Source organism: Heterocephalus glaber, unplaced genomic scaffold (assembly GCF_053883595.1).
Source record: "Heterocephalus glaber isolate CG9 unplaced genomic scaffold, H.glaber_assembly_v1.0 deba00001608, whole genome shotgun sequence".
NCBI classification, from domain to species: domain Eukaryota; kingdom Metazoa; phylum Chordata; class Mammalia; order Rodentia; family Bathyergidae; genus Heterocephalus; species Heterocephalus glaber.
Genome location: NW_028258379.1, coordinates 37,564,062 through 37,580,562, shown reverse-complemented (window position 1 = coordinate 37,580,562; position 16,501 = coordinate 37,564,062). Strand labels below are relative to the sequence as shown.

The following is a 16,501-nucleotide window of genomic DNA, read 5'->3' as shown; positions in this document are numbered from 1 at the left end:
TGACATCCCCAGTCCTTTTCAGTATTTTAAAAAATTTTAGACAGGGTCTCATACTCAGTTACCCAAGCTGGTCTGGAACTTGAGGTCCTCCTGCTTCAACCTCCTGAATGCTGGCATTATGGGCATGTGCCACCGTGCCCAGTTTAAATTTTTATTTTATTTGTTTGAGACAGGGTCTCATATGTAGTTCAGGAGCCCAGGCTGGTCTCGAACTTGTGATCCTCCTACCTCAGCCTCCTGAGTGCTGGGATTACAGGCGTGCTCCACTATACCTGACCAAACTTTATTTTTGAAATAAACTTTGCTTTTAGGATCTGTGTTAGATTACATGAAAATGGTGATGAAGTATAAAAAGTCCATATATACCCCACACCCAATTTCTTATTGTAATAGAATAGAATGGTGCAGTCCTTACAGTTAACGAACAACTATTGCCAGATGGGGTGGCTCAGGCCTACAATTCCAGCTACTTAGGAGGCTGAGGCAGGAGAATTGGGATTTTGAGGCCAACCTCCAATTCAGTGAGGCTGTCTGAAAAGAAAATTAGAAAGACAAGGAGAGGACTGGAATGTAGCTCAGCTTGAGCAGACCCTGGATCCAGTTCCCAGCACTGGGAGAACAAAGCCCCACTATTGATACATTATTATTATTATTATTATTATCATTATCATTATTATTATTACTGTTATTTTGAGATTGTGTCTCACTGTGTAGTTCAAGCTGGTTTTGAACTCACTATGCAGCCCAGGGTGCCCTTGAACTTGCAGCGATTCTCCTGCCTCAGCCTCTTGAGCGCTGGGATCATAGGCTGCACACCATACGTGGCTGATACGTTTTTACGAAGTCAAGCTCATCCTGTGTCGGGACGTCGTGGGTCCCCCGTGTCCCTCTGCTGTCCGGGACCCTCAGGACCGCGTCACAGGCGAGCATGTCTTTGCTGTCACTTTCAGGGCGGGCGAGGAGGGCAGGCTGCTCTGGGTCAGAGCTCTGCTGGGAGCCGACCGCAGGCCGCTGGGCACGCGCTGCACTGCACTGGGCCTGAGCTCCCACTCCACTGCCCGTCCCCGCCCTCCGGCCTCAGTTTCCCCTTCTGTAGATGAGAGTGTGGGGCCAGTGTCCTGGGTGACAGCCGGGGTGCTTTTCAGACCTATGACCCGCGGAGGGGCTGGGGGGCCCAGGGCGAAAGTTCCTTCTGGACCCGCGGTGGGAGGCCTGTCTTGTGTCACCGTCACTTCCCGATCAGTGCCCGGACGGACGGACGGACGGACGGCGGAGCTCTCCAGTCCCGACGCCGCGGCCTGGTGCGTCTCCTCGGGTGGCCGCTCCGCGTCGCAGTGGGCACGGGCAGAAGAGACGGCAGCCGGAGCTCCCTCGCCTCGAGTCCCGGCCACCCTTGTCCTCCCGCGGGTCCGGGCGGTTCCCAGATGCAAAGGGCGCGGTGGTGGGGAGCGGACGGCGGGCAGACTCGGGGATCGTGCGCGCGGCTCTGCAGCGGGGACCTCGGAGCTCCCGGGCCCCGCCCCCAGCCGCAGCCCCGCCCCCGAGTCCCCTCTCCAGCCCCACCTCCCGCCCCGCCCCCCACCAGACCCCGCCCCCTCGGACCCGGGCGTGCGCCCGCCGGCGCGGGCAGGTGCTGCGGGGCCGTCGCAGGTAGCTCGCGGCCGCAGCATGGGCAACAGCGCGGGGCGCAGCGACTTCGAGTGGGTCTACACGGACCAGCCGCACACGCAGCGGCGCAAGGAGATGCTGGGTGAGCGCGGGCGCGGCGGGGCCCCGGGGAATCCCTCAGGGTTTCGCCCGCTTTTTGCGGGGTCGTCCGACTTGCTCAGGTCGCGACCTGGCCCGGAGTCCCCGCCGCCCGCGAGCCCTCTCCCTCCGCCCTGAGCGGGGCCGGGCCGGGGCTCTCTAGCGCCCCGGATCGGGCGAGGCGCGCGGCTGCTTCTCCCGGACCTCGGCGGGAGGACGCGTGTGACTCCCGGGCAAACCCTCGCGTGCGTTGGTGACTTCGGCGCTTTCCTCTGGACCCCAACCGCTCCCCAACCTGCGTTCCGGGGGGCTGCGAAGGGCCCTAGCGACTTCTGGTCGCCGCTCCCCGCCCATCCCAGGAGCGGTCCCCTGTTCTGGGCTCCTCAGCTTGTTTCTGTCCCCTTCCTTGGCTGCCCCAGAGTCCCTGCCCGGGACTCACTCGCGAGCACCTGGCCGCAGCTGAGGGCCCCCTGGTCCGAGGGAGCTCAGCAGCCAAGGGGCGGGAGCCCTAGGGCTTTGGGACCCATCTGAGGTTGGAAGGGCTGGCGAGGAACCTGGGTCTCCAGGGTGCGGAGCAGGGTCTGTCCCCACACAGAAGCCGCAGCCCCTGGACGGGACCCACGCTTTCCAGAGACGCTGGCGGGAGGCTGGGAGAAGGCTGGAGAGGGTGCTGCTAGCTCGCTGGGCCTGCTCGCTCTTTCCTTGAGGGCTGTGGCTTCTCAGCCTCCGGTTCCTGAACTTGGAATGCACCCTCTCCCTCCCTCCCTGCTGCTCTCCGGCTCCCTCTGCTTGGGTCTCGTCCACCTCCAGACCACCCAGGAGCCTGGGTCCCTTCCTCTGGGCTTCCTCTCCGTGGCTCTGGTCCAGTGGGCTCTGCCTTGGCGCTGAGGTCCAGTTAGCAGCTGGGCCTCCGATCTCCTGGCAAGACCCCTGAGCTTGGGTGAGCAGGTGCCCAGATTGGAAGCTGAGCCTGGCCCCGTGGAGGGTTGACCCCTGGCCTTCCTTGCCGGGCTGATGGGCAGACCTGGTGCTCAGCCCAGGACTGCACGATGTCGGACAGGGGCATTTTGCAGGCCTGTAGGTTCTGAAAGCATCTGCTTTCCCGACCTTGAGCTGGTTCGGGCCTGGCATGAGTCCTCTGGATAATTGCACATTGGGCAGGAGAAGCAGCTTGCCCAGGGCCACAGAGCCATGTTGGGGAGAGGCGGCCTAGAACCACGAAGACAAGCTCCCCGGGCCAACAGATAATCAGTTAAGATCTAATCTCAAAGTCAAGTCCCAGGAAGTCTTGCAAACAGCTGGGTGCAGGTGCTATGAATGGGGCCAAAGTTCATCCTCAGCTCCTGCCTGCGGTGAGGGTACCTCGGGCACAGCGTTGTAAAAAAACAGGGTTCCATGGCAGCCCTAAAAGACCGAGACTCCCCAGCCAGGTGGTACCAGGGGGCATGGGTGGGGCTGGCAGCCCGGGCCTTTCAGATACCAAGCCTGGTGTGGCCAGCAGCACGACGCAGGCTTTGGTTTGTCTTTCAAAAACAAATGCCTTTGTACTTTTGTTTACCTTCCAGAAAATTATGAAAGCAGGGCTCATACAATTTTAAAAAATTCAAATACGGAAAACAAATGAGGAAAACCAGGAAGTATAACTCCTGGCCATGGTTGGATTCTTCATTTAGGAAAAGCCTGGGTGTGGCTTTCGGTGGCCAGTGGGAACATTGAGAAGTGACCGAGCTGGCCAACGCTATTAGGGCAGATGCCAGGCTCCAGACACAGGGTACAGGCCTCCCCCTCCCCCTGGGGGCTGCCCTCAGCTTCCTCTGCTGGGCTGACTTGGTTGCAGAAGGAAGAGAGGAGTGTCCCTGTCCTGCCCAGGGTGGCTCCCTTGGAGCTGCAGGGCTGCATAGTCAGAATAGGTCTCTGCATGTGGCCCCCGGCAGCACAGGTGGCTGGGCCCTGTGGGGGCCTCCGAGGCCCCTGTGCTGCCACCTGGCTTCTGCTCTGCCCCTTGGGTGCCCCCAGGCCCTGGTCCTGCCTCTCCTTCCTCCTCACCCTTCACCCCCTTTGAAGCATGGTTTTCTGCTTGAATTCTGTTTGATTTAACTTATTGCAGTGCTGGGATCAATCCAGGGCCCCTGCATGGTAAGCAAGTGTCCCCTAGCACAGCTACTCCCCAGCCCCTCGGCCAGAATTTGTTCCCTTGACTCTGCGTCTCTCCAGTTCCTGTGCACACTTCAGCCCTACCCCGGATGTTCTTTCCAGAGAAATGCTCTCTCACTGTGTGCACACACACGCACACACGTGCACAGGTGGCATGCTACTACAGTGGACCATTGGCTTACAAATTCAATTTGTAAGTCTTTCACTGGTCATAAGGCCTGGTTCTAGCTCCAGTTGTTCAATGAAGGCTCGGGCTCCTCTACACAGCCTTCAGAGTCTCTCTCCTGTACCCAGGCAGATCTCAGTGTCCTCAGAGAGACACTGGCCCAGGATTTCTCAGTTAACCTCACACAGGAGAGGATGCTGTCATGTCCTTTCCCATGCTCTTTAAGGGTTAAATCTGTATCTGAGGCCGTCTGGAACCATGAGCAGCTGGCATTTGGGTCGTAACTCAAGACTTTGGTCATAAGTTAAAAGGAAAATTCCAGTTGTAACACATGTTGTTTGTATGTCAGGCCGGTCATAACTTGACGATCCATTGTTAATGTGAAAACATGGGTGCCTCTGGAAAAGTCCTGAGTGGTGACATTTAACGGCCAATTTCCTGCCCGAGGCAGAGCTGGGGAGAGGCACTCTGTTGTGTTCCTGACCAGAGCTGTCCGAGAGCCACACCCTGCCCAGTCACCCCCGACGCTGTGCCCCGTATCTTTGTTGTGCCTCCCTCCCTCACCTCTGAGCTGCTGTGCTGCACAAAGCCTTTGCTGTTTCTCACTAGAGCCCCCCAGATTCGGAGTTTGGTGAGGGTGAGGGTTCATTTTCTTATTCAGAGATGACGTCTCCTGGCTGTGCCCTCACGTGGCAGCGGGGAAGGGAGCCCCTCTTTTTTTTTTTTTGGTACCGGGGATCAAACTCAGGTCCTTGTGCTTGCTCAGCAGGCGGTGAAACCACTGAGCTAAATCCCCAGCCTGAGGGAGCCCCTCTTTTAAGACACTTATGGCGCTGAGGGTCCCCCTCTGTCCACCACCTCCCCTCGGCCCCAGCTCCTGATCCCATCACACTGGGATTAGAGCCCACCAAATTAATTCAGGGCACAGAAATGTACTCGGAGCAGCCTTCGTCTCATCTTTGTCCTAGGGCGTTTGAAACCCGTGTGGGTGTCAGGACCTGGGGAGGGAGGATGTCACCTGAGGCTGTCCAGCGGGTTTGGAGTGGGGCACAAGTGTCCCAGCAGCTGCCCCTGACCAGGCTGCCCTGGCCGTCCTGGTCTGTGCCTCCCTGAGATCAAGGCCACTGTCTCCCAGGTCCCCAGCACCTGCCTCCCTGCAGCTGTTGGTGTCCCTTTGTCCCCCTCTTTGTGGCCTCTGCTCCCCTGTGTGGCACCTGGCCATGCCTGGCCCACATTCCTCCTTCAAGTTCCAGCAGCTTTATGAGGTGAAGTGAATAGCTGTGCAGCCCTTTCCTCCTAAGGGCTTGTCCAGTGCTCTTTAGGAAGTGATACAACCCAGTTTTAGGGTGTTTCTCTCACCCTCAACAGCCCCTAAGACCTCAGGCCATGTCCACCCGCTGTCCAGAGTCCTTCAGTGGGGACGTCTCAGCTCCTGTGCCCTCTCTTGACCCTAGAAGCTGGGACACACTGTGTGCCAGGCAGAAGCTGCAGCCCCCGCCCCAGGCTGGGCCCTGGTGTCTCTCCCTGCTACCTGCATCCTCACAAACCTTTGGCTTATATTTGTCACCACTGGGATGCAAAGCAGGTTTAGTGAGTGATTGCTGAGGAGGCCAATGTCCACATTTCCTCCCTGGATCTGGGTCCGCTCTGCTCCTAATGCACTGGCTGGACAGAGCTCGGAACAGAGGGGGAAGCCGGGCGCCCATGACCTTTGGCCAGAGCAGGAGGAAAGCCTTAGAAGCAGGAAGCCACTGCCACTGAGTTCACCTGAACAGAAACCAACGAGAGAACATCAATGAAGCCACACCTGTGAGCCAGTGGGTTTCACGGAGACAATGTGATCATCTAACAATGACAGAGCACAGCACCAGGGACCTTTCCCAAGATACAATATATCTAAGCCATAAACAATGATTACATAAATACAAAAGAATGGAAAGAATCCCTCCATACTATTGGAGCAGAGCAGAATGAAGCTGGGAATCAGCAAAAGAAGCCAGAGAAACTATGCAAACACAAAGACATTAAATCATACATTATCGGATAATCAGGAGGTCACAGAAGAAATCAAGGAAGAAATTAAAAATTCTCTAGAATCCATGTCAGTGGAAGCAAAGACTATGGGACATGAAGACAGCAGTTCTAAGAATAGAGCAGCCCTAATAAATAACCTAAAGGTGCATCTCAAAGCCCTAGAAAGACAAGAACAATCCAAATCTGAAACCAATAGAAGGAAAGAAATTTTAGCGATCAGAGCAGAAATTAATGAACTCAAGAGTAAAACAATAATACAAAGGATCAACGGATCAAAGAGTGAGTTCTTTGAAAGGCCAGGAAGGAGACCTGGAGATGGGAAGATGGGAGAAAGGAGAGGGGAAGGGGAAGTAAACAGAACCAAGATACACTACTATGTGAGCTGGTGTGATGGTGCACACCTCTAATCCCAGCACTTGGGAGGCTGAGACAAGAGGATCCCCACAAGTTTATGGCCAGCCTGGGCTACACAGTAAGCTCAAGGCCGGCCTCAACTATATAGCAAGTGCTTTTCTCAAAAAAATATGTATGTGCCAGTTTCCCCACAATGAATGTATTTACTACGTATCACAAACATACACTACTTTAAAAAATTGCAAAAAAGAAAGATGAAGCCTTTTTAAGGGAGGCAGAGAGGGCAAGTGATTCAACTGCGGTGGTGAGGGGCACTTCCTGCTGCAGCCACCAGGTGGCACAATCAACACCAGGCAGCTTGGTGGTGGGAGCTGGAAAGCTGGTGAGTGGCAGAATGGCAAGCTGGGGACTTGGGGGCTCTTGGGTGAGCACACACAGGGCGAGGTCCCCTGTCCCTAAGGTCCCCTTAGACAGCATGTGGCCTCCCTAGGAAATGGGAGCACCCAGTGGTGGCCAATGCCAGGGCCCAGGGTGTGGCAGGGTTGAGGACAGAAGTGCGAGGCTGGACAGGGAGGCGGCTGGGGCCGGCTGCAGTGGCCTAGAGCTGGGAGGGGATCCTGCCACATCCTGGCCCCCTTGATGGCCCGGCAGAGCTGTCAGAAAGATTTCTGTGTAAAGGGAGGGTCCACGAGAGTTCAGGGGTGCTGTGGCCATGCTGTGTGTGGGGCCCAGGCATCGCTGACCGGCTGGGCCTGTTGCTTGGCCCCTCGAACCAGCTGCCTCCCTAGCTTCCCAGCCCAGTGCCATGTGTCCCTCAGCAGGACCCTGGTTCCATACCCACAGCCCTGGGGTGGTGCAGCCTGTGCCTTAGTGAGTCCTGATCCTGCCTCAGTCACTGTCCTTAGCTGGCCCCCTTGGGCTGCAGAGTCCCCCTGCTGGTGTCTTTCTGGACATGGTGATTGAGCAGTGGCCGCTGTTGTGGTCCGCTGCCCTGCTGCCTTGGGGCCCATGTGGGCCTCTGCCTGAAGCCCTCTGCATGGGGCTGTCTGGTTCCAGGTGACTGTCCGCCAGGCACAGTGGCCAGTGGAGCACAGAGCCCTTGAGGCGTGCTCGTGAGTCTGATGGCTCCAGGCTGGCGTGGACAGAGATGCGGGTGAGGTCAGCGAGTGCCCACAGCAAGGCAGTGCCAGCTGGCCCGGCCAGGCCTGGGTGCCCTGGGAGTGTGCAGTGAGTTCGTCCCCACTGTGTCCCCTCCTGCGGCCCAGTGAGACGGAGCCCAGTGGCCCCTCCCAGCCACACCCCTGTCTTCTTGGTCAGTACCTCTATGGGGAGAGCACCTGGCCCTGCCTTCCCTGGGTGCCCGAGCCTTTGCTGCTCCCCTCTCTGTCCCCACCAGCCCACCCTGCCCTCTTCTGAGACCCCTGTCACCTTGCCCACCCAGCGGACACTTGTCCTTTCTTCCTGGCTCTGGTCTTTGTTGGCCCCTGGCCGTGGGATACCTGCGTGCCATGTTCTCGGGGAGCACCACGTCCTGACTTCAAGGTGGCCCTGTAGGACCTCTCCCATGCTTCTGGTCTGCATGGCCAGGGGTCCCCACAGGGTCCCCCTGAGGTGACTTGGGGGCTGAGCCCTTCGGGCTGGCAGGTCAGCCTGACCACTGGGATCAGGACTTCCAGCCCGTGCTGCCTGGGGACCCTGGTGGGTGGCAGTTGCTGGGTGCCATCCTGTCAGCCCCTCGGGGACCAAGCCGTGGTCAAGCTCCTCCCGGGTGCCTTCCTCTGCCCGCTCAGCCCCTTGGGTGCTTCCTGCCTGCACTATGGAGCAGAGAGCCTCAGATGCTCAGCTGGTCACCATCCCATGGCTGGTGGGACAAATGGCACACGTGAGACCCCATGGACACAGGCTTTGTGTGAGCAGAAAGCTGGTTTTTATTCCACCCAGTGTGGATGGGCTGAGATGGAGAAAGATGGCAGCAATCGTCCGGGGAAGACGGAAAGTTTCATAGGGTTGGGGAGGGGCTGTGGTAAGGGATCTGGGTGCAGGGCTGCGGCCCAGTCCCAGGAAGGTCCGAGCAGCTGTGCAGATAATGCCGGGGAGAATGCACGTCCTGTCCTCGATGTTCTGCGTGGCCATCTGCTCTGTTTACTGAGGGCAGCATGGCGTGTGGAGGACGGCATGTTTGCTGGGGGTCTCACTCAGGGCAGGGACACGGCTGGGAGCATGAAGTCCACCCTTGGTGAAACAGGCCAGGGTCCGGGGGACGCCTCGAAACCAAGGTCAGACCTGGGACACCTGTGCCGAGGACCGAAACCCATGTAGCAGCAGGCATGGCGGTTGGAGTGAGGGCTGCAGGCCTCTCAGGGCAGTGCCTGAGCCCCTTGATGGGTGGCCCTGTGGCTGCCCAGATCCCAGTGGCTCCAGGGGTCTATGGAAGAGGCCCCATCAGGGGCTGGGGGGCCGAGGCGTGGGTGCTGCTGTCCTAACACGGGGTCTTTCTCTCCAGTCCCTGAGGTGAGGAGGGGAGGCTGGGGCTGGGGTACAGCAGGGTCGTTGGTGCTGTTGTGCACAGTGGAGTGGCATCGGCCTCCCCAAAGGTGGTCAGGGTAGCGAGAGAAGGACCCCAAGTGTGTTCTCTTCTGGTCCTGATGTCCCACCCAAGGTCGGGCTTATTATCTTTGTTCAGCAGATGGGGAGCCAGGCTTACACCTGTAATCCCAGTCACCTGGGAGCCTGAGGCAGGAGGTTTGGAAGTTCAAGTCCAGCTTGGGCAACTTAGCAAGACTTCGCCTCATAATTTAAAGAATAAAAAGATTAGGGGTGCAGCTCAGTGATAGAGCACCCTGAGTTCGATCCCAGTACAGCAAAAAGAGAAAAAACAAACCCCCCAAACACAGGGAGGCTGAGGCCCCTGTCCCAGGCCGAGGCACGGGGCTGCTGTTGCTCTTGCCTCAGAGGAGCCTCTAGTGCTGGCTGGGATCTCAGGAAGGGCCCTGGGCTCACTGGGCACAGATGTGCCAGCCCCGCCCTGTGCTTGGCTCTCTTCTGACAGGAAATCCATGGCCTTGGGCCTGGAAGTCAGTGGCCTCGAGCTGAGCGTCCCCAGGGCCCCGCAGCCCGGGCCAGCTCGGGGGTGCGTTCAGGACTTTGCATGTGATTTCCCTGCGGCTGGGGGCTGCTGTGTGCCCCCCACCCTCCCCCGTGCACCTTGCTGCGGCTACCGTGTCATGCACTGGAAGCCCTAGTCTTTCCAGGCAGCACTGGCATCTTCTGCAGTGTCCCCGTCCCTGGCCCCTGCTGGGGCAAAGACAAGCTGGGATGAGGCCATCCACTGCCCCTCCCGGGTGGAAGGCCGAGGGTGACCCACAGGTCTGAGGCTGGATGGCGCCTGGCTGAGCCCATGGGAGGAGCAGGAGGGCACCATGCTGCAGGTACCCCAGGCGCTGGGCCAGTTGCCTGCAGCGACCCCGTTGTTATCCTGCAGTCAGATCAGCACCTCACTGGGCCAGAATCGGGGGGCCCAGGAGGGCCGGCTTCCGCCTTTTCTGGCTCCTGGAAGTGCCCACGTTGCTCGGCATGGCACCTTCCTTTGAGTCCCCACCAGCTGAGGCAGGACCAGCTGGTCTGTCACAGCACAGTGGGTTCCTCTCCCAAGGGCCTCCCTGGGGCTCCTTGGGACCCTTGTGGTGGCCTCAGACCACCGGGATAACCGTGGCTCCCAGACACGTAACCCCAGTGCCACTAGCCTGTAGCCAGGGTGTGGGTGGGCATCTTTGGGGGTCTGTTCTGCCCTCCCGTCTTCCTCAGCCTGCCCAGGCATTTCAGGGGCCCCTACACGGCCAGCACCAGGCTGGAGCGCAGGGCTGGAGGAGCACAGTTAATGCCAGGCCCTCTCTCCATCCACTGTCTCCAGCACCCCCGTCCTTCCTCTGACACGGAGCATGGGGCAGAGCCAGGCCCCTGGAAACTGGGCTTTTACAGCTTTCTGATATCGTGGTTAAATGTATGCAATGTAGAATTTGCGGCTTGCTTTGGAAGTGTGTGGCTGGTAGCATGAATACAGTACATGCTGTGCTACATACCAACTCCTGCATGCCTTCATTTCTTTCTTCTTTTGGAGACAGGGTCTGGTCTCGAACTCACTATGTAGCTCAGGCTGTCCTTGAACTCGGAACAACCCTCCTGTCTCAGCCTCCTGAGTGCTAGGATTACAGGTGTGCTCTATCACACCTGCTTCCTTGTCTATTTTTGAATTGGGTTATTTGTCCTTTTGCGTTTGAATTGTAGGAGTTCTTTTGACCTTCTGTATTTTAAGCCTTTATTTGGAGCTCGATTTGAACCTGAGCTGGCTGTCTCTGAACTGTTCTGAACTCTGCTCCCTCCCATCATCCAGGGGACACTGTTGCTGTCCCCTCTTGCTCTTGTGCAGTTTGCGCCCCTCTGCCCGGCCTTGCCCAGCCCCCCGGAGCTCCAGGGGACTGGTACCCACCACGGCCCACCCACCCCCTGGGCTGCAGGCCCTCCTGGCCAGCCACCCCGAAGTGCACTGTTTGTTTCTCTTTGTAAAACAATACACCGAAAAGTACACAGACCAGAGAACAAATGCCTGCCACCCAAGATAAACAGAGGGTCTTTTCCGTGCTGGCTTTAAGAACTAAAACCCGGAGGCAAAGCTGAACCCTCCGCTCCCCCCCTGGCCACCGCCCAGTGCCGGGCGAGGCTGGCATGACTGACTGTGGCATGACTGTCTCCCTCCCAACGCCCGTCCTCCGCTGCTGGTCTTCGCAGTTAGCAGGACAGGCCCGGTGGGCAGGCAGTGTCACACTTCTGTGACCTGTGGTGATGCCTGGTCTCTAGTCTGTTCACATGTTCCCTCCTGCTGGTGTCCCCAGGAGAGGAGGTGGCCTGCCTGCCTCTCACCCCCACCGACCAGGTGTTCCTGGGGCCAGGGCCTACAGGGCTGGCTTATTCCTCTAGAGGTGGGTGTGCAAGGGTGCCAGACAGGACCCAAGTCCCATCCCGTGTCACTGCCTGGGGCTTATAGGTGGGGGTGAGTGCCAGGCATGGTGGCACAGGCCTGTAATCCCAGCACTCTGGGAGGCTGAGGCAGGAGGATAGCAAATTCAAACCCAGCCTGAGCAACCTGGCAACTTGGCGAGACCCTATCTCAGAATAAAAAATAAAGGGGTGGGTGTGAAAGGAGAAAGGGAGGGAAGTGGGAAGGATGGAAGGTGCAGTGGAGGGAGAGAGGGACAAAGACCCACCGAGAGTGTCGCCTCACCCATCTCCCCGTCCTGCCTGCAGCCAAGTACCCGGCCATCAAGGCCCTGATGCGGCCGGACCCGAACCTCAAGTGGGCGGTGCTGGGGCTGGTGCTGGCGCAGCTGCTGGCCTGCTGGCTGGTGCGGGAGCTGGCGTGGCGCTGGCTCCTGTTCTGGGCCTACGCCTTTGGCGGCTGCGTGAACCACTCGCTGACGCTGGCCATCCACGACATCTCCCACAACACGGCCTTCGGCACGGCCTTCGCCTCCCGCAACCGCTGGTTCGCCATCTTTGCCAACCTGCCTGTGGGTGTGCCCTATGCTGCCTCCTTCAAGAAATACCATGTGGACCACCATCGCTACCTGGGCGGTGACGGGCTGGACGTGGATGTGCCCACGCGGCTCGAGGGCTGGCTGTTCTGCACGCCGGCCCGCAAGCTGCTCTGGCTGGTGCTGCAGCCCTTCTTCTACTCGCTGCGGCCCCTCTGCGTGCACCCCAAGGCCATCACCCGCATGGAGGTGCTCAACACCCTGGTGCAGTTGGCTGTGGACCTCACCATCTTTGCACTCTGGGGGATCAAGCCCGTGGCCTACCTGCTAGCCAGCTCCCTGCTGGGCCTGGGCCTGCACCCCATCTCAGGCCACTTCGTGGCCGAGCACTACATGTTCACGAAGGGCCACGAGACCTACTCCTACTACGGGCCCCTCAACTGGATCACCTTCAATGTGGGCTATCACATGGAGCACCACGACTTCCCCAGCATCCCGGGCTGCAATCTGCCCCTGGTAGGTCCCAGCTGGGCAGGGCTGGGTGGGAGGGGGCCCTGGGGGCTTCTGGCTGGGCCCAGCTGCCTCTTCCTTTCTGTGCTGGTCAGGGGATGGCCACTTGCACAGCGGTCCCTGGGGCCATGAGAAGGACCACGGGACAGGCACATGGGCCCAGGTGCAGAGGAGGGACGCTGACCCAGGGCGTGGGGCCTCGAGAGGCGTGTTCTAACCCAGGTGCTTCAGGTGCTTCAGGCTGCTCGAACCTGCTGTGACACTGATTGCCGTGTGTGCCCAGGGAAGTCTTGTGGCCTCCAAGGGGCTCCCCTTCCTCCCAAGTGTGGGCCACACTGGCCAGCACTGCATGTGAGGCCCCTCGTTCTGTCTCCTGACAGCCTGTGACATGCCAGGGCCGGCCCTCTGCTGGGGGGGCCGAGGAGACTCAGGGGCCCGGAGTCTGGCGCACTTGCACTTCCCGCAGGAAGCCCCGCAGGTCCAGGTCGGGGACAGGCTGGCAGGAGGGAGTGTCAGGGAGGAGCAGGAGCCAGGGCCACGAGTGCGACGGGTGGAGAGGGCATGGGTCGCTGGGCTGAGGAGCAGCAGGGGATCCTGGGTCCCCCGCTGGATGAAGGCCAAGCTGTGCCCGAGACCTCTGCAGTGGGTCAGTCTGGCCTCCTGGACCCCAGTGCCTTCTGGGGCCTGGCCTCGGGGCTTCTAAGCAGCAGGGGAGGGCAGAGTGAGCAGGTCTGGCCCAGGGAGAGCAGCCCTGACCCCACCCCTCCCTGCAGGTGCGGAAGATTGCACCCGAGTACTACGACCACCTGCCGCAGTACCACTCGTGGGTGAAGGTGCTTTGGGACTTCGTGTTCAAGGACTCCCTGGGGCCCTACGCCAGGGTGAAGCGGGTATGCAAGCTGGCCCAGGATGGCCTCTGAGCCGGCGCTGGCCCTGGGGCGCTCACTTCCTGCGCTGTGCCACTCGGGGCCGTCCCCTGCCCCCTGGGCATGCTCCAGAACAGCTTGGCTGCCCTGACCCCCGAGCTGCCACTTTTGTCCCCACTGAGCCCTGGAGTTGCCATCACGGCCACAGCTGGTGTCAGTGGGCACAGGCCACAGTGGAGCACCTTGGTCTGCATGTGGACTCCGTGGAGCTTTGGGGCTTCATGGGGCAGGCGAGGCCTGGTCACCTGCCAGGCCCAGATGCTCAGTGCCCCAGGTCTCCGTGGAGCTAGTTTGTCAGGTGTTCTCATGCCTTAAATTAAACAGGGTTTCTTTTCATGGTCCTGCCTTGTGGTCTGGGGGGTGGTCTTGGCCGCAGGCTGGGCCCCAGGGAATGAGGCCCCAGGGCTGGGCAGGTGGCATCCGGGCCCCAGTGTCACCCCTCCTGGCCACTGTATACCATTCCTGTGTGCCCAGGCCCTTGCTCAGGCAGGGTCCCCAGGGCCTTGTCACTGGGCTGGTGGGCTCTAGGGATGTAGACGGCAGAAGACCCTGCAGCCTTGGGAGTATAAGCAGCAGCCCGGAACCTCTGGGCCTCTGCACCCTGGCTGAGCTCTGCTGGCCCAGCTGGAACTCAGCCCTGCAGCAGCTGCCCTGAGCTGGATAGTGAACGCACGGGGGAATGGGCACCCAGAGGGCAGTGGGTGGGCAGGGTCCTAGTGTCCTGGGGAGTGGGGACATACGTCCCTGTTCTGCAGAGGGGCTGATGTACCTGGGGTTGGGTGCCATGTCCAGGGCAGCAATGGCAGGTGCTGTGAGCCTCCCTGCAGGAGGGGGAGGGTGTGGCTGGGCCTGGGGACTTAGGGGAGGCCAGGTTGGGCACAGCTGCAGCACAGGTGGGGATGGCGGGGCTATCTTTCGACCCAGGAGAGGGAGGACTAGGAGGAGGCATGCTGCAGCCTGCTTCTCATGCCTGGGCGTGGTAGGTGATGCCAGGCAGTGCCAGGTACGGGTGTCTTTGAGTGTGGAAAGCTGTCCCTGAGGCTTCCTCTGTGACCAGAGGACTTTGAGCCCAGGCAGGCGGCCCCGCCCTGTGCACACAGGTGGCCCGGGCTGGGGAGGCCCGGCTCCCACTCAGCCTGTGGTTGTGCCTCCTGCTCCTCATGCCTGCCATGGGCGGCTCCTGCAACCTCTCCAGACCCTGCTGCGGGCACCCCTTGGGGAGGGGCTGGTGCAGGTTGGGGGAAGTTGGAGCCGCAGAAAGCTCTGCTGGCCCTGGCCAGGCTGTCAGGGCTCTGGTTCTCGTGTTACATGCCTGTCTTTTGGGCTTCTGGGCACGTGGCAGGGAAGGAATGTCAAAAGCAGGGCCAGAGAGTGGCAGTTCCTCTGGTACTGTGTCCCCTCCCTCAGAGTGGGCTGAGCCCGAGGCGGGTTCTCTGTTCTGGGGTCGTGGTGGCCACAGAGGTCACATGGGATAACCTGGAGCAAATGGTCACAGTCCACTGAGGCCCACACTGCTGAGCTCCTGGCCACACCCACACTGGTCCCCGGGCCAAGGGTCAGAGCCCGCCTTTGGCTAAACGAGTAACAGATGCGGGTCATACCCGAGGCAGCCCATGCTCTGCCCCTGCTGCAGTCACAGGCCAGGGTGTCGGTGTGGGGCAGAGATGAAGGCATGGTCCCTTCCCCCAGTCTGGCTCCTGTGGCCCCACCTGGCCAATGCACGTGAGCCCCTGGGATGCGCCAGGTTCGAGGAGGCCCTGTCTCCCCGGGGTTCCAGGTATGTGATCCTCTCCAGGAAGACCTGAGGCTCACCTGGGCCAGCACCGCTGCCTGGCTCACCCTCCAGGTCCCTGGGAGCCCCTGCCCCACTCTTGTTCCTGTTCCTCCCGATCACCCTGGCCGACCTTCCCTGTGAGGAACTGCCGGGTCAGCGGTGCGACAGAGTGAGAGCAGGAGCCGCGCGTGGACAGTAAACGGTTTATTACTGTGCGGACAACACACGGTGTGTGGACAGACTTTAACACCATGGTCGCCGGGACAGCTGCTTGGAAACGCCACGCTGCACCCGGCTCCTCGCTGCCTGTGAAGGCACCGACAGCGTCACCTAGGAGAAAACTTGGAAACTATCTAATGAAGCAGGTGATTTGGGGTGTCCTTTATAAACCAAAAGAAATGTACACTTAAATAAGCAAATATAAAATACAAAAAAAGAGTGGGCCTGGTGTTCTGTGTCGGATAGAATCTAAAAAAATCCAGGAGTTGACTCTGTTTCCTTATCTTAACCTTGGGCCACAGGCAGAGAGACCTCAGTGGCCGACCGGCTCCTCGGGCATGGTGCGTGCCGGGAGTCAGGACCGCAGCTCCTCACTGTCCTCCGTGGCTGGGGCCACCTACGTGGTGCTCACCCCGCTCAGCTCCTGCCTGATGGCTGAGGGACGGGACAGGAGAGGGTGCTCAGGCCCCGCCCGGGTGGACCTGCCTGTGTCCTGGCCCAGGGCGCCAGAGCTCATGTCCGGGCCGCAGGCCCAGCCCTGTGGAGCCCTGGCAGGGACAGTGTGGGTGACAACACAGGCCTTGGAGGGCTCGGTGGTCACCACCTCCCTGTCCAGGGAAGAGCTGGTAGGGCCTGTCGGCGCCCTGGGAGTGGCCTCAGGTCCTGGGCACCAGGACGCTGCCATGAATACCTGCTCTGTGCTGCCCAGGCCTGGGTATCCAGGTCTGTTTGGGGGACCCACAGCCCCTTGCCTGGCAGAGCAGAGGCTGGGCCACAACCCTACCCCTAGTGGTGGGCTCTGCTGACAGCTCCGCCCTGCCCTGCTCCCAAGCTCTCTGAGTCAGCCTGGCCAGTGATAAAGGGGTCTTCTCATTCACGAGGGCTCTTGACAGGCAGAGGTGGACGGCCAGGAACCGGGCTCTCTGCTGGCCAGGGTGTGGCCACCCTGCCCACACCTTCCCTTTCCTCTGGCTGCAGATCTGAGCTAGCTCCTCAAAGGCCTGGCGGCCGGAAGGACGGATGTGATGCAGGGGACACGGGCCTGCTTTCTGGAACCAGGGGCTCTGGGGGAGCACCTCATCTGCCCCCA

At 60.0% G+C, this 16,501-nt stretch overlaps 2 protein-coding genes across 19 annotated transcripts in view; one reads left to right on the top strand and one right to left on the bottom strand.

The window, feature by feature from the left end:
- The first annotated feature begins 1,604 nt into the window (after positions 1 to 1,604).
- On the top strand, positions 1,605 to 15,630 carry Degs2 (delta 4-desaturase, sphingolipid 2). Its single transcript, XM_004836967.3, has 3 exons — positions 1,605 to 1,750; positions 11,756 to 12,498; positions 13,266 to 15,630. The coding sequence occupies exons 1-3, from the start codon at positions 1,669 to 1,671 to the stop codon at positions 13,410 to 13,412; spliced, it is 972 nt and encodes a 323-aa protein (XP_004837024.1). The 5' UTR covers positions 1,605 to 1,668; the 3' UTR covers positions 13,413 to 15,630.
- Evl (Enah/Vasp-like) overlaps positions 15,254 to 16,501 on the bottom strand; it is a 145,329-nt gene continuing 144,081 nt past the window's right edge. For 10 of the 18 annotated variants that reach the window (XM_087195578.1, XM_087195580.1, XM_087195582.1 and 7 more), the window contains one exon: positions 15,382 to 15,846. In XM_087195578.1, coding sequence (XP_087051704.1) covers positions 15,809 to 15,846 — 38 coding nt within the window. In that variant the 3' untranslated portion in view covers positions 15,382 to 15,808. Of the gene's footprint in view, positions 15,847 to 16,501 lie in introns of all 18 variants that reach the window. The other 8 variants (XM_087195572.1, XM_087195575.1, XM_087195570.1 and 5 more) reach the window with 1 other exon arrangement.

What these genes read in the sequence shown, in the direction of transcription:
- Degs2 (XM_004836967.3), top strand. Translation starts at nt 1,669, where the DNA reads ATGGGCAACAGCGCGGGGCGCAGCGACTTCGAGTGGGTCTACACGGAC. An exon ending in GCGGCGCAAGGAGATGCTGG is followed by an intron (nt 1,751 to 11,755) that starts GTGAGCGCGGGC and finishes TCCTGCCTGCAG; the next exon opens with CCAAGTACCCGGCCATCAAG. An exon ending in CGGGCTGCAATCTGCCCCTG is followed by an intron (nt 12,499 to 13,265) that starts GTAGGTCCCAGC and finishes CCCTCCCTGCAG; the next exon opens with GTGCGGAAGATTGCACCCGA.